The sequence below is a fragment of the Grammomys surdaster genome, unplaced genomic scaffold, assembly GCF_004785775.1.
Source record: "Grammomys surdaster isolate TR1022 unplaced genomic scaffold, NIH_TR_1.0 352, whole genome shotgun sequence".
Taxonomy (NCBI): Eukaryota; Metazoa; Chordata; class Mammalia; order Rodentia; family Muridae; genus Grammomys; species Grammomys surdaster.
In genome coordinates this window covers 267,304-280,828 of record NW_021604771.1, presented here as the reverse complement: position 1 = coordinate 280,828, position 13,525 = coordinate 267,304, and the positions used below count along the sequence as shown (strand labels likewise).

The window sequence follows — 13,525 nt, the reverse complement described above, 5'->3', positions numbered from 1 at the left end:
ACTATTACCCGAGGCAAATAAGTTCCTTGTATAAGAAACATTTGTATAAAGTTGTGGGTTGCTATATAGAGAGTGATGGCTTCTCAGTCATCCACTTACCCATAAACATCATAATTTCTTTTATTTTGCTTAACAGATAAATAATATTCCATGGTATACATATACCATGCTATCATTATCCATACACCACCTGATGGACATTTAAGCTCTTTCTGTATCGTGACTGTTGTGAACACAGCAGCAATTAACTTGACTAATTCTCTATACTAATTAATGACTACTCAATATATATACTTGCCTGTATGCGCAGAATTGATTTAGTATCTATAAAAACACATAGAAATAGCACAGTTTATTATATTTCTAGTAAGTCTCCATGAGTTTCTCAGAAAATGAATCATGATCTACCTGAAAACAAATGGTTATTGGAATAATCCAAGGACTGACAGGGGAAACATGGGCTTCAATTTTTTGATTTGTCAGTCTGCAAAGTCTTTGTCTGTACATGGGAATATACAAGAGTCTAGATCATATATTAATAGTCTGTCTGGAACGACTTGATATTAGCATGATTTTTCATGAAGGAAAGCATATGGTGTAATGCTCCGCTCAGAAAATACATGTAAGAAATTTCTTGATCTCCCCCGGAGTGTGCCTTTCTACTCTTGATGACAACATCAATTCAGAACTTAGAATTTCTCAAGGGAAACATGGTTAGTCATTAGGATCTAACAAACTCTTGGCATCATCCTTAATTACCAGAAAGTGAAAATGATGATTTGCCCTGGGGATAAATGTTTTTAATTTCACTGGAGGTATTGAAACATCCCCACACAGACATAGTAAATAATACCACTGATAACAGAGTAATGGCTTCTCTGAGGGATGCCAGGACCAGACACTGTCTCTTTATGAGCTCTGATATCTGGCCTCAGTCAGTGATCAGCATATATCAGTTCCTGGAAAATATGGGGCAGGTAAGGATTACTTTGGATCTGTCTTAGGAAATAGACACACAGAAAAGGTCATCAAAGGGAGTGGAATTCAGAGCTGTGTTTCTGCAGTAACACTTAGAAGCAAGCCTTCATCTCTGTGAGCATCACCATCATTGATGAGTGTAGGTGAGATTCCTGCAATTGTAGATTTTTGCTTAGACTTTATTTCTTTCTTCTACAGTCAACAGTATTTTGTAGAACTAATATTAATCATTAGAATTGCTTCAATTTTGTCTCCACAGTTTGCTTTATCATGTCAGTGATTTCCTTAGTCTAAAGAAATGTCTATTCCATGGCTCAGGATTCACCTGAATATGTCCTTTAATGTGACGACTATATGTGGGAGGAAAGATTTTTAACTAGAGGATGGTGGTTTATAGTTCACATGGACAGCAAAATAAACCAAGTTAGTTTAAACTAAACTTGATCTTTCAAAAACTGAGTTTCAAAAAATTTGTGTGTGAAAAGATTTAAACTGTAATGGTTTTTTTAAAAATTTTTTTTGAACATGAGATGCTTTTTTATAGCATGTTTTACAAGGGGAGGGCGTAAGAGGGGTCAGGTGGTGGAAAAGTACAGAATCTTCTTAGCCTGTGCCTTGAAACATGTCATGGTCTATACGGTACACTGCCTTGAATTATGATCTACCTGCTATTCTTCAGAAGATATGGTACACTGCTTGAGTTATGGTCTCCCTGCTATTCTTCAGAAGATATGGTACACTGCTTTGAGTCTATCTGCAGTTGCCAAGCAGGATCTTGCAGTTGCCAAGCTTCAGGGGACATTGTGCAGTTGGGGAAAGGTAGGGGGTGAGGGTAAGGGCGAGGGTCCTGGCTTCTGGCATCTCCCCCTTCTCTGTTTAGTTAGAGAAGGTGTCTTATGATCAATCCCAACTATGTGAGTTCTGAATTTGGATGTCTAATTATGGGGGGTCTTAGACAAGTTCACAACCCCAAAACATTGATGTGAGACGAGTCACATCGATAGTCGAAGGCTTTAGGCTGTCGACGATGGGCAACGTCAAGGGACTCTGATGTGGGTGAAAGGAGGGTGAGAGCCCTGTCTTAGGCCATGTAGGCTGCACCCACTCCCAGCACCACTCACTCCTTTTCGGCTGCATTGGGTGGGCCCCTGGGAAGTGGACCTACAATAATCCCGTCATTGGGCTAACTCACAGCCATCCTAGTCCCTTGTAAATGTTCAAGTTACCAACCATTTGTCAGTTTGGGGTGTAATATTGTCATAAAGGAAGGCTCCCCAATGTTAGCGGCCATATCAAGGGCGGCCTTGGTTTAGGAAAAAGCCAATTTTTGTTGTGGTGATCAAGAGGCCAAGCTCTCTAGCAAGAGAAACGAGGGCAAAGCCAGGCATACCAGGAACCCTTCTGGAGGGCGTGGAAGTCTAGGGGTCGACCGTAGGGGGAGGCAGGGGAGCTGGCAGCTGTGTCAGTCTCCTGCGGAGTCACTTCTGGATCCTCTTCAATTTTCAGCTGATGGTAATGAACTTCAACCGTCTTCTTGATGGCAGAATCAACCTGGTTCCAAGGACGACAGGTTGCGGGCGACGATCTCTGTCTCACTCAATCTTGATGTCGTGCGCACGTCCTCTCAATGAAGCTCCGTCTGGAGGGGTCCGTGCCTCGAGCCCCACGTATGGGCACTACTTGACCCGACCAGCAGGTCCTAGTTATTCGTGGGGGCGAGGAGGACTGCAACCTGCTATTCTTCAGAAGATATGGTACACTGCTTGAGTTATGGTCTCCCTGCTATTCTTCAGAAGATATGGTACACTGCTTTGAGTCTATCTGCAGTTGCCAAGCAGGATCTTACAGTTGCCAAGCTTCAGGGGACATTGTGCAGGTGGAGAAAGGTAGGGGTTGAGGGTAAGAGCGAGGGTCCTGGCTTCTGGCACATCTGGATTAGAACTTCTATCAGCAGGCATCACGGGTGATTCATTTTTACCTGGAAAGAAAAAAGAAGGGGATTCTCAGGGAGATTTCTCTTCCCTGGATGTAAATTGTTATTCATCGTATTTATGGTTGGGCCTGTCTTTGTGGGGGTATCTATTTTTTTCATTAATCTTTTTGGTAGCCAGTTAGCTGTGCCTTCTGTGGTATTGGACAGGCATATCAGTCCTCGGCTCCATAAGGGAACTGGGTCTGGGCCATTCCCTTTATGGGTAAGAGGGTCCTTCCCCATATCTGTGGCAAAGTTTTGTTGGTCTTGGTGGTGCCAGAGGTCACAACATGGTCAGCAAGAGATTTGCCATGAGCTTTCAGCTTTAGAGAGTTAAAAGTGAACAAGGCATGATGGAGAGTATTTCAGGGGGACTCCTTCTGAGGGGGTACTGTTCCCCCTCTTTTGTTTTTAAAGCCAATTTTTCAGAGTTCTTGTAAAGTCAGGGCAGAAGTGCCAACAGTCGCTCCTTCCACACTCAGAAAGTCATGAAGTCCTTATTTAATGATATATAAATCTATATTAATAATCTTTTGTCAAAGGACTTTTATAGCACCACTGACAATTAATCAGACTATATAATATATCGATTAGAAATAGCTTTTTCTACTTTTTGTGAGATTACCTCTCTTTTGTCAATTAACTGTTGAGGAAACTAGGATTTACCTCTCTCTTGAGAATATTGAACAGAGATTTAAATTCTTTTGTGGAGAGCTTAAAATAGGATCTTAGCTAATTAGCAACTCCTAGAAACTTCTGAAATTAATTTAAAATAAGTAAGCTCTCTCCATCTCTCTCTCTCTCTTTTTTTTTTAGACCCTTTATCTGTGTGGGTTTTTTATTGGATATTATATGTATTTACCTTTCAATGTTATCTCCTTTCTCATTTTCCACCAAAAATTAGGAGGAGGGAGTATGGGATAAGGAGTTTTGGTGGAGAAACTGTAATGGTTTTAAAAATGGTTTCAGTTGTGGATGACAAAAACTGGAGGTGGATCAATTATGTGTACAATACCCAATTATTTAGAATAACAGATAAAATTCAGAAATTTATAAATCACTGATATGCCTGGGCTCCACAGACTTTTATCCCACATATATGATATATGTGTAAATCAAGGTTCTTCTATGTGAACAGAATAGTGACATTTTCAGAAATATTTTTGATTTTATCACTATGGTAAAAAATATAAAAATATATGAAAACTAGATGGATTATTTTAGGGGGAGATACTTCAACAATATTCTTTTTGAAGTATAATTATTAAATTTGTATTTTATTCTTCAAACTTTTATTTATTTAATTTTTTATGCATTTATGTTTTGCCTGCAGGTTTGGCAATGAGGGTACCACATCCACTCTAATGGAATCACAGACAGTTGGGTGTTGTCATGTGAGTTGGGAAAATTGAACTAAGGTCCTCTGGAGCAGCAACCAGTGCTCTTAACTGTTGAGCTATCACTTCAGACCTGTAGTATATTTTTAAAGATATACTTATTTTATGTGTACAAATGCTTTGCTGGTGTGAATGACAGGAAATGCAGGGAAAAAAGTGTCACAAAGTTCAATTGATGTCATTAGACCCAAAACCACATTTTCAAAAACAAATTTGTACTTCTTAACACATTACTATAACATGAGGAAAGACGTTCAATTCTAATCAAGCAAAAATGTACTCCTGTCTATAAATGTTCATTTACAAATATACAGAGCACATACTGTGTTAAAATGTGTGTTGTGCTGTTGACCAAAAAAGATAGCGCTGCATCACACACACAGCTCTATCATGACGAAAGACAAAGTAAAATAAGGATAAATGTGATATTCTGGATCAATGTTCATGGAGTGTTTCCAGTCAGCGTTACCATGGTGAGATAAAGTAGTGCTGCTCTTTCTGGTAAAAAAAAGACTTAAGAACAATTGAAAAGGTCAGGAATTAAGACTCTTGAAAACAGCACTGTCCAACCTGATCATTATTCAGTTGTCCAATGAAGTTTTCTCCATGTTGTCTCAGAATAAATCTGTGAAAAGCACAGAGGAAGTGGCTCTTCAGATCCTCTTGCTTTGCCAGGTTTGGGTTGGGACTGTAGTCAACATTTTTCTGTTTGTCCATAATTTATCTCCAATCTTGAATGGCTCTGAACAGAGGCCCATACAAGTCATTTTAGCTAACTTAGCTGTGGGAAACGCCTTAATTCTCCTCTTTGCATTTCCATACAATATTTCAGTTTTTGTTCCAAGGGAACCCCCAACTGACCTAAAATGTAAACTTGGGTACTTCATTTGGCTAGTGGCCCGAAGCACAAATATGTGCTCCACCTGCACCCTGAGCACTTATCAGTTTGTCACTCTTGCTCCTGGTGTCTGGGGTAGGGTGATGCTCAGTGGAAGAGCCCCCAAATTTGTGAGTTATACTTGTTATAGTTGTTGGTTGTTCAGTGTCTTAAATAATGCTCACATTCCAATGACAGTCAGTGGTCCACAGAAAAAACATAATGATACCAATTCTAAAAGCAAGTGGGTTTGCTCCACCACTGGTTTCAGTGTAGGCACGGGCATCTTGTCGTTTGCCCATGATGCAATGTTCATCAGCATCATCATCTGGACCAGTGTCTCCATGGTGATTCTCCTGAACAGACACCACCAAAGACTGCTGTATATTCAATCCCCCAAACAGAAGCTCAGAGCCTATGCTGAGATCAGAGCAGCCCACACCATCCTGATGCTAGTGGTAACATTTGTGACCTTTTATCTTCTAGACTGTATTTGTACATTCTTTCACATTTCTTTTGTGGACTCTTGGCTCTGGCTGAGGCATGTCAAAGAAATTTTGGCTGTAAGCTTCCCCACCATTTCTCCCTTACTGTTGACCTTTAGGGATCCTAAGGATCCTTGTTCCCTGCTATTGAGCTTCTGGAAATCAAAGTCCAAATGACAAACACTACTTGTAACCTTCCTAACAACCATCAATATTCTATTCTCTGAAAATATGTTGAACATATTTCTTGGCCTGCTACTATAATATGAGCACTATGTCGGTTGAGGGAGGTAGATTGTCATACAATATATGGACAATCATACTGTAGCTGCATATCCAGCTGAGCATGTGATGCAGAGAACCATTCTCACATCTCTCTGCTTCTTGAGAAAGGAAATAAGAAAGAAGAAAGGAAGCCAGTAATCACAAAATTCAAATTATTTTAAGAAGTATTTGCTTTATTCTTGATGTGTTAGAATATCAAACACAATCCAAAAGTTCATATTCTAGATAATCTAGGTAATTTGCTTTACCAGGGTGGCTATCTCAAAAAATATTCTTTCTATTTGAAGAATTTGCAGACATTTTAATCTCAAATCTATGGGGCTAATAATCCATATTTAATTGTCAATTGTCTGACATAAATTTTAGTTGAAAAATGAGATATGTACTTGTCCCAGAACAAAATAAAATAATATATGATGCTTCATTTTGTGTTTTATTTACACATATATTAGTCCTAAGTGCTGGCATGTTAATTAGGAAAATACTATGTAATGAAAGCTTGTTTCTCATGCATACAAGTTTATTTACTTTTCCAAAATGTCTTGCTTCAGGTTAGGAGGCATAGAAGCTTCATTTCTAGAACTTATCCCATGAAGTTTTGCTTTTCATCACTGAAAATCAAAACTAAGTTCTAGTTTTATTTTTCTTTCTCCTTTTTCCATTAATTAATTTATTTACTCAGTTTATATCCCATTGCTGCCCCACACTCCTAGTCTCCTCTCATACAGTACAATCTGTGGTCCCTCTTCCCCTTCTCCTCTGAGATGGAGACGTCCTTTCCTTGGTATCTCCCAAGCCTTGCACATTAAGCCTTTGCTGGGTTAGGTACATGTTTTACCAAATATGCTCAACTAGACAGCCTAGTTAGAGAAACAGGACCCACAGGCAGGCAATAGATTTAGGGATTGCTCCTGTTCCTGTTGTTGGATGGATCTACATGAAAACCATGTTTGATATCTGCTACGTATGTGTGTGAGGGGCCTAGATTCAGCCTCTTTATGCTCTTTCGTTAATGGTTCAGTATCCAAGAGTCCCCAGTTGTCCAGGTTAGTTGACTATGTTGGTCTTCTTGTGGAGTTCCTATCCCTTTCAAGAGTCTCAATTCTTTCCCCAATTCTTCCATAAGGCTTCCTGAGCTCAGATCAGTGTTTGGCTGTGGGGCTCTGAATCTGTTTCAGTTAGCTACTTGGTGGAGCCTCTCAGAAGACAGTTATGCTAGACTCTTGTCTGTAAGCATAACAAAGAATCATTAATATTATGAGATATTGGTACATGCCCATGGAATGGGTCTGAAGTTATTGGTTGGCCAATCACTTCATTTTTACTCCATCTTTGTCCCTGCATTTCTTGTATACAGGACAAATTTTATGTCAGAAGTTTTGTGGGTGAATTCATTTCCTTATAAATTCACTTTGGGTCCTGCTGGCTACAGAAAGTGGCTATTTCAGAATCTATATCCTCACTGCTAGGAGCGTCAGCTAAAGTCAACCCCACAGACTCTTGGGAGTCTTCCCAATCCCTGGTCTCTGGCACCTCCTAAAGATGTCCCCCAAGCCCCAACCCATATCAGAAGCTGGTTTTCATTCAGTCTCCCAGTCTTCTGGCCTTCCCTTCTGTCACTTTCCATAACTGGTCCGAAAATCCCTAACTACCCTCCACATTCTCACACCCACCATGTTCTCTGTCTCCACCTGCCTCATATGCCTATTTTATTTTTCTTTGTAAGTGAAATTCAAGCATTCTCATTTGGCACTTACTTCTTTTTCAGCTTCTTTGGGTTTCTGGAAAGTACCATGGGTTCTTTGTAATTTACATATAATTTCCACTTATAAATGAGTACAAACCATGATTGTCCTTTGGGACCTGGGTTACATCACCTAGAATGATATTTTTTATTTCCATCTATTTTTCTGCAAAATTTATGAGATACTAATTTTAATAGCTGAGTTGTATTTGATTATACAAATGAGCCATATTTTCTGTATTCATTAAGGAGCATCAGGGTTGTTTCTAGATTCAGATTATTATGAATAAAGCTGCTAGGACATAGTTGACAAGTGACCTTGTGGTATGGTGGAGCATCTTTTGGGTATATGCTCAGGAGTGGAATAGTGGGTGTTGTGGTAGAATTATTCCCAACTTTCTGAGAAACTACCAAATTGATTTCCAGAGTAGTTGTACAAGTTTGCACTCTTACAATCAATGGAGGAATGTTTCTCCTGCTCCATATTGTCAGCAGTATGTGCTGCTGCTCCAGGATTTGATCTTAGTGAGAGATGTCAACATCCCACTCTCACCAATGAACAGGACATCTAGATAGAAATAAAATAGAGGAATAATGAAACCGAGAGAGATTATAAATCAAATGTATCTAAAAGTTATCTATACAGCCTTTCACCTAAACAAAACGAGAATATACTTCTCGGCACCTCATACGAACTTCTCCAAAATCAACCATATACTTACTCATAAAGCAAGCTTCAACAGATATAAGAAGTGTTAAATAACCCCTTGCATCACCATTGCAAGCTGGACTTAATAACAACAGAAAAAACCAGAAAGCCTAAAACTCATGGTAACTCTTCTCAATGACCACTGGTCAAATAAGAAATGAAAGACTTTCTAGAATGAAAATGAAAGCACAGTATACCCACATTTATTGGACACAATGGAAGCTGCACTAAGAAGAGCATTAAGTGCCTTCATAAAGAAATTGAAGAGAACTCATACTAGCAACTTAATATCACTCCTGAAAGCTCTAGAACAAAAAGAAGCAAACACAACCAAGAGGCAAAGATAACAAGAAAGGGTCAAAACCAGGGCTGAAATCAATCATTGAGAAAAAAGAGAATAACACAAAGAATCAACAAAAAAATCAAAAAGTTAGAAAAATTCCTTAGCCAAAGTAACTAAAAGGAACAGAGACAATATTGAAATTAACAAAATCAGACATGTAAAAGGAGGGAAAATAACATAAACTAAAGAAATTCAGTGAATCATCAGGTCTTTCTTTAAAAAGCTATACTCCAGAAAATTGGAAAAAAACTAAAATAAAGTGGATTATTTTCTAGACAGGTACTACTTATGGAAGTTAAATCAAGATCAGGTACATTGTCTAAACAGTCCTATAATCCTTAAGGGTATAAAGAGATCATTAAAAGTCTCCCAACCAAAAATATGCCAAGGGCCAGATGGCTTTAGCACAGAATTCTACCAGAATTTCAAAGAAAAGCTGTGGGGCAGTGGGCTGTGAGAGGCAGCTGGGTACCCAGTTGAGCATGGGCCTCAAACCCCAGAGACCATAAAGGGATGGTAGGTGTTCAGCCTTACTCCTGGGCACTGGTTCCTTTCACTTACCTTCAGCCATCTACAGAGCCTCCTAAAGAAAGGTTTGTGGCCTTCTGTCACTTAGCACAGATAGAGGGCGTGACTAGAGGCAGCAGAGCTTCAAGATATCTCCTTATTCATGAGATACCTAAAGTCCAGAGGGCATAGCCAATTAAGCATTCCTTCCCAAACCCTCCTCCTACTTGCAAAAGGTATTTAACCCCAGGCCCTCCCTGAGAACATGGGGTACAGCTTCATCTACTTTCCTCCATGACAATAAACATTTTAAGATCATGGACTACCTCTAGTCTTTGGGGCCCACAGTGGAGAACTGTAGAGCACATCTTCAACTAACGAGCCACAGTTTAGTCTCCCACTGGAGGACTTCTCTACATTCCAGCCACGGAGAGGCCGCCCACCCAAGCGGAGCTGGCAGAGCCAGCCATGACCCAACCAAGTGAGTTGCCTCAACCGAGAGTTTCATCCACCCCATGGGACTCTGCTGGAGCTTCTCTCCCTTGTCCCTTTCAGCTGGGGGCCAGTCCAGCCTGTACACCCTCAGTCTCAATCTTTCTGTGGCCTTTCAGTGGCATCTGGGAGCTCAAGGACTTGAGACCAGCTGATCCCTGTCCACCTTCTTGCCTGAGGGTTCCCAACCCAAGAGCTCCACCCCCGCGGGACCTCAGACTAGGATCTCCCCATGCCCAGAGTGGCGCACTATTGCAGGGAAATGATGTCTTCATGCATGGTCACATGGGCAGGTTCTTGAATCTTGTTGGGTGGTTGTGATTCTCATGGCTCTAAAGAGACTGGAGCACAGGAATCTGAACTGAGTTCACTCCGTGCACATGCACTGGGCAGGCTCTATGGGGCCCTGCCCAGTGGGGGGAGTTCTCACTCAGTCTGAAGTTCCACGGGGGAGGGGGCAGGGCTCATGAGTGGACCCAGAGAGAGGGTGGCCGCCCGCCAGCTCTGGGACGCTCAAACGAGTGCTTGGGTGAGCACTTGCAGAGGCTGTTGACCAAGTGCACAGAGGCGCCCAGACAAAGAAGCGGTGGAGCATCTGCAGTGGGCCAGGGGGCCTCAATTCTGGAGTTTCCAGATGCTGCTGGGAGGCTGAGACAGAATGGAGACAAGGGGCGTGTGGGAGTGCAGGCTGAGAGAGGCGAGGGAGAGAGGGGGAGAGCTCTGGACTGCGCCCTGTGGAAAAGGGATTCTTTGGTTACTCACTTGGCTGAGCAGTGGCTGCTCATCTAGCTTCCTTGAAGAGCCGGGCCTCCACAGTGGGACACAGAGACGCTCTCCACGGGAGATTAGACACAGCTCAGTAGTTGAGACCTTCTCTGCGGTCTCCCTATGGTGAGCCAATAAAAGACACGTGGAAATCCATGGGTTTTTCATGTTTTATTTTCATAGTGGATGGTAGTTGAATCTGGATGTGCACCCCCACTTAGGTCAGGGTAGACCTGACTTAAATAGGGAGGGGGGAATGAGGAAGGGTCTGGGAAAGAATACTTAATTAGCTATGCCCTCTGGCCTTTAGGTATCTCATTAATATAGAAATCTCTCAAGGCCTGAGGCCTGTAGTCATGTCCTCTTCCTGTGGAAGGTGACTCAAACCTCTTTTAGGGAGGGACTGTATTGCCCTATGTGACTGAAGGCACAAATCAAATGGCTCCGGATACGATGTCTCTCAAGTGCAAACCACCTTGGTGTCTGCTGCTCTGAGTGCAGTAGCTCCTCGGCTGCTCTGAGTGCAGTGGCTCCTCTAGGATGGCTGAGGATTCAGTATCTCCACAGGAGCAGACCAACTCTGTGTCTGCCCCAGCCCAAAGGACCAAGCAGGGGAGGAAGGGAAGTGGAATTCCCATAAATTTTCCTCTTAACAGTGTGTTCATTATGTCCTGTAAGTTTGTGAATGCTACATCTTCATTTTCATTGAATTCTAAAGTCTTTAATTTCTTTCTTTATCTCTTACCTGACCAAGTTATTATTGAGTACAGAGATGTTCAGAGATGTTTTCATGGGTATGTTGGTTTTCTGTTGTTTTTATTGTTATTGAAGACCAGCCATATTCTGTGGTGATCTGATAGAATGCATGGGATTATTTCAATCTTATTCTATCTGTTGATGCTTGTTTTGTGTCCAATTATATAGTCAGTTTTTGATAAGGTACCATGATGTTCTGAGAAGAAAGTAAAATCTTTTTTTTTTTAGGGTGAAATGTTCTGTATATATTTGTTAAATTCATTTCTTTCATAAGTTCTATACGTTTCACTATGTCTCTGGTTAATTTCTATTTCAATGACCTGTTCATTGGTGTGAGTGGGGTGTTGAAGGTTCCCACTATTATTGTGTGGAGTTCAATATGTGTTTTGAGTTTTAGTAAAGTGTCTTTTATGAGTGTTGGTCCCCTTGCATTTGAGGCAATGATGTTCAGTATTGAGACTTCATCTTGGTGGATTTTTTCTTTGATGAGTATGAAGTGTCATTCCCCATCTCTTTTAACTTTTGGCTGAAGGTCTATTTAGTTGACTATTAGAATGGCTACTCCAATCTGTTTCTTGGGACCATTTGCTAGAAAATTTTTTTCAGTATTTTCTCTGAGGTAGTTTTTCTCTTTGTAACTAAGGTATGTTTGTTTTTGTAGCAAAATGATGGATCCAGTTTGCATATTCAGTCTGTTATCCTATGTCTTTTTATTTGGGAATTTAGTCCAAAGATGTTGAGAGATAGTAAAGACAGGTGATTGTTAGTTCCTGTTATTTTTGTTATAAAGGGTGGTATGGTGTGTGTGTGTGTGTGTGTGTGTGTGTGTATGATTCTTTACTTTTGGGATTGTTGTGAAATGTTTAATTTCTTGTGTTTCCTTGGGTGAAGTCATCCTCCTTATGTTCGAGATTCCTTTTAGTATCCTCAGTAGGGCTTGATTGGTTGAAATATATTGTTTAAATTTGTTTTAATTATGAAATATCTTAGCTTTTCCTTCAATGATGTTTGAGAGTTTTGCTGGGTATAGTAGCCTGGACTGGTATTTGTGTTCTTTTACGGTCTGCATTACTTCTGTCCAGGATCTTCTAGCTTTTAGGGCCTCTGTTAAGAAGTCTAGTGTAATAAATAGGATGAATAACAATTTACATCCAGGGAAGAGAAATCTCCCTGAGAATCCCCTTCTTTTTCCTTTCCAGGTAAAAATGAATCACCCATGATGTCTGCTGTTAGAAGTTCTAATCCAGATGCTGGCCTCCGAACTTATACTACTCAGATCTTTGAAGGGCCACTGAGAAGAACATCAAACAGCTAGAGATTGACATCACTAATCTGAAGAAATCCCTCGTTTCGCGGTCTGAAGAGACCTCCTAAAATCGCAAAGATCCTTATTGGACTTGATTTACTCTATTATAATAGAAAAGGCTGTGTACAGCTCTTGACTGTGTACAAGCCTCAAAGAAGAAGGTTGCCTTTACATAGACAAGGAGGGTTAAAGAGAGCATGAAATAGGTAGTGAAGGCCCTAAGAAAAATCAGAGAGAGAAAGAGACAGATGAATACTGGTACAAGAATTGGTTTTCAGCCTCTCCAAGGTTGTCAACCCTATTTCCTTCCATCTTGGGACCATTATTTGGGTTCTTTTTGCTTTTTTCTGCTGGTCCTTGGCCATCAAATAGGCGGACTAACTCTGTGATACAACAGATAAATAATTTGGTAGCAAAACCTACTCAGAAACATTATCATAAGTTAGCTATGGAGGACCATGAGACTCAAGATGAGGTTGTTACTTTATACGGGGTGTTTCCAAAACCCATCTCCACCCAACCTAAAAGGGGGGACTTCTGACCCTAGACCAAGCAGAGAGGGGCCACCCAGAACCCCCTCTGACTGGTGATCTGAATTCTTGCTTAGGCTGCGAGGCTAAGCACTGCAAGGGAATATAAATAAAAGATAAAAATATCTATCTGGGTTCCCTGAGGGACAAGCCTGACTGCATAGGGGTTGATGTCAAAAGTATCCCCTCTCCAGGAAAAAGACATTGGGACGGATATGGCCCTCATGCCTCACTGGACAACGACAGGGGGACTGGAGCCATTACAAGGTCCCCTTCAAATACTGGAGGTCAGGCCTCTATCCCCACCTTCGCAAGTTTAGAATTGTCACAGCCCTTCTATACTTAGAGAAGGGAGGAGATGTCTGGGGCAGCCCTGCTC

General features: G+C 41.0%; 1 protein-coding gene across 1 annotated transcript; it reads left to right on the top strand.

Annotated features, from left to right (window-relative positions):
• The first annotated feature begins 4,540 nt into the window (after positions 1-4,540).
• Positions 4,541-5,956, top strand: LOC114631142 (vomeronasal type-1 receptor 1-like). The gene has a single exon (XM_028779432.1). It carries the CDS (start codon positions 4,954-4,956, stop codon positions 5,884-5,886), a length of 933 nt encoding a protein of 310 aa, XP_028635265.1. The 5' UTR covers positions 4,541-4,953; the 3' UTR covers positions 5,887-5,956.
• Positions 5,957-13,525: the final 7,569 nt, after the last annotated feature.

Bases quoted from the DNA above. Each gene is read 5' to 3' on its own strand.
- LOC114631142 (XM_028779432.1), top strand. From the start codon at position 4,954: ATGTTGTCTCAGAATAAATCTGTGAAAAGCACAGAGGAAGTGGCTCTT.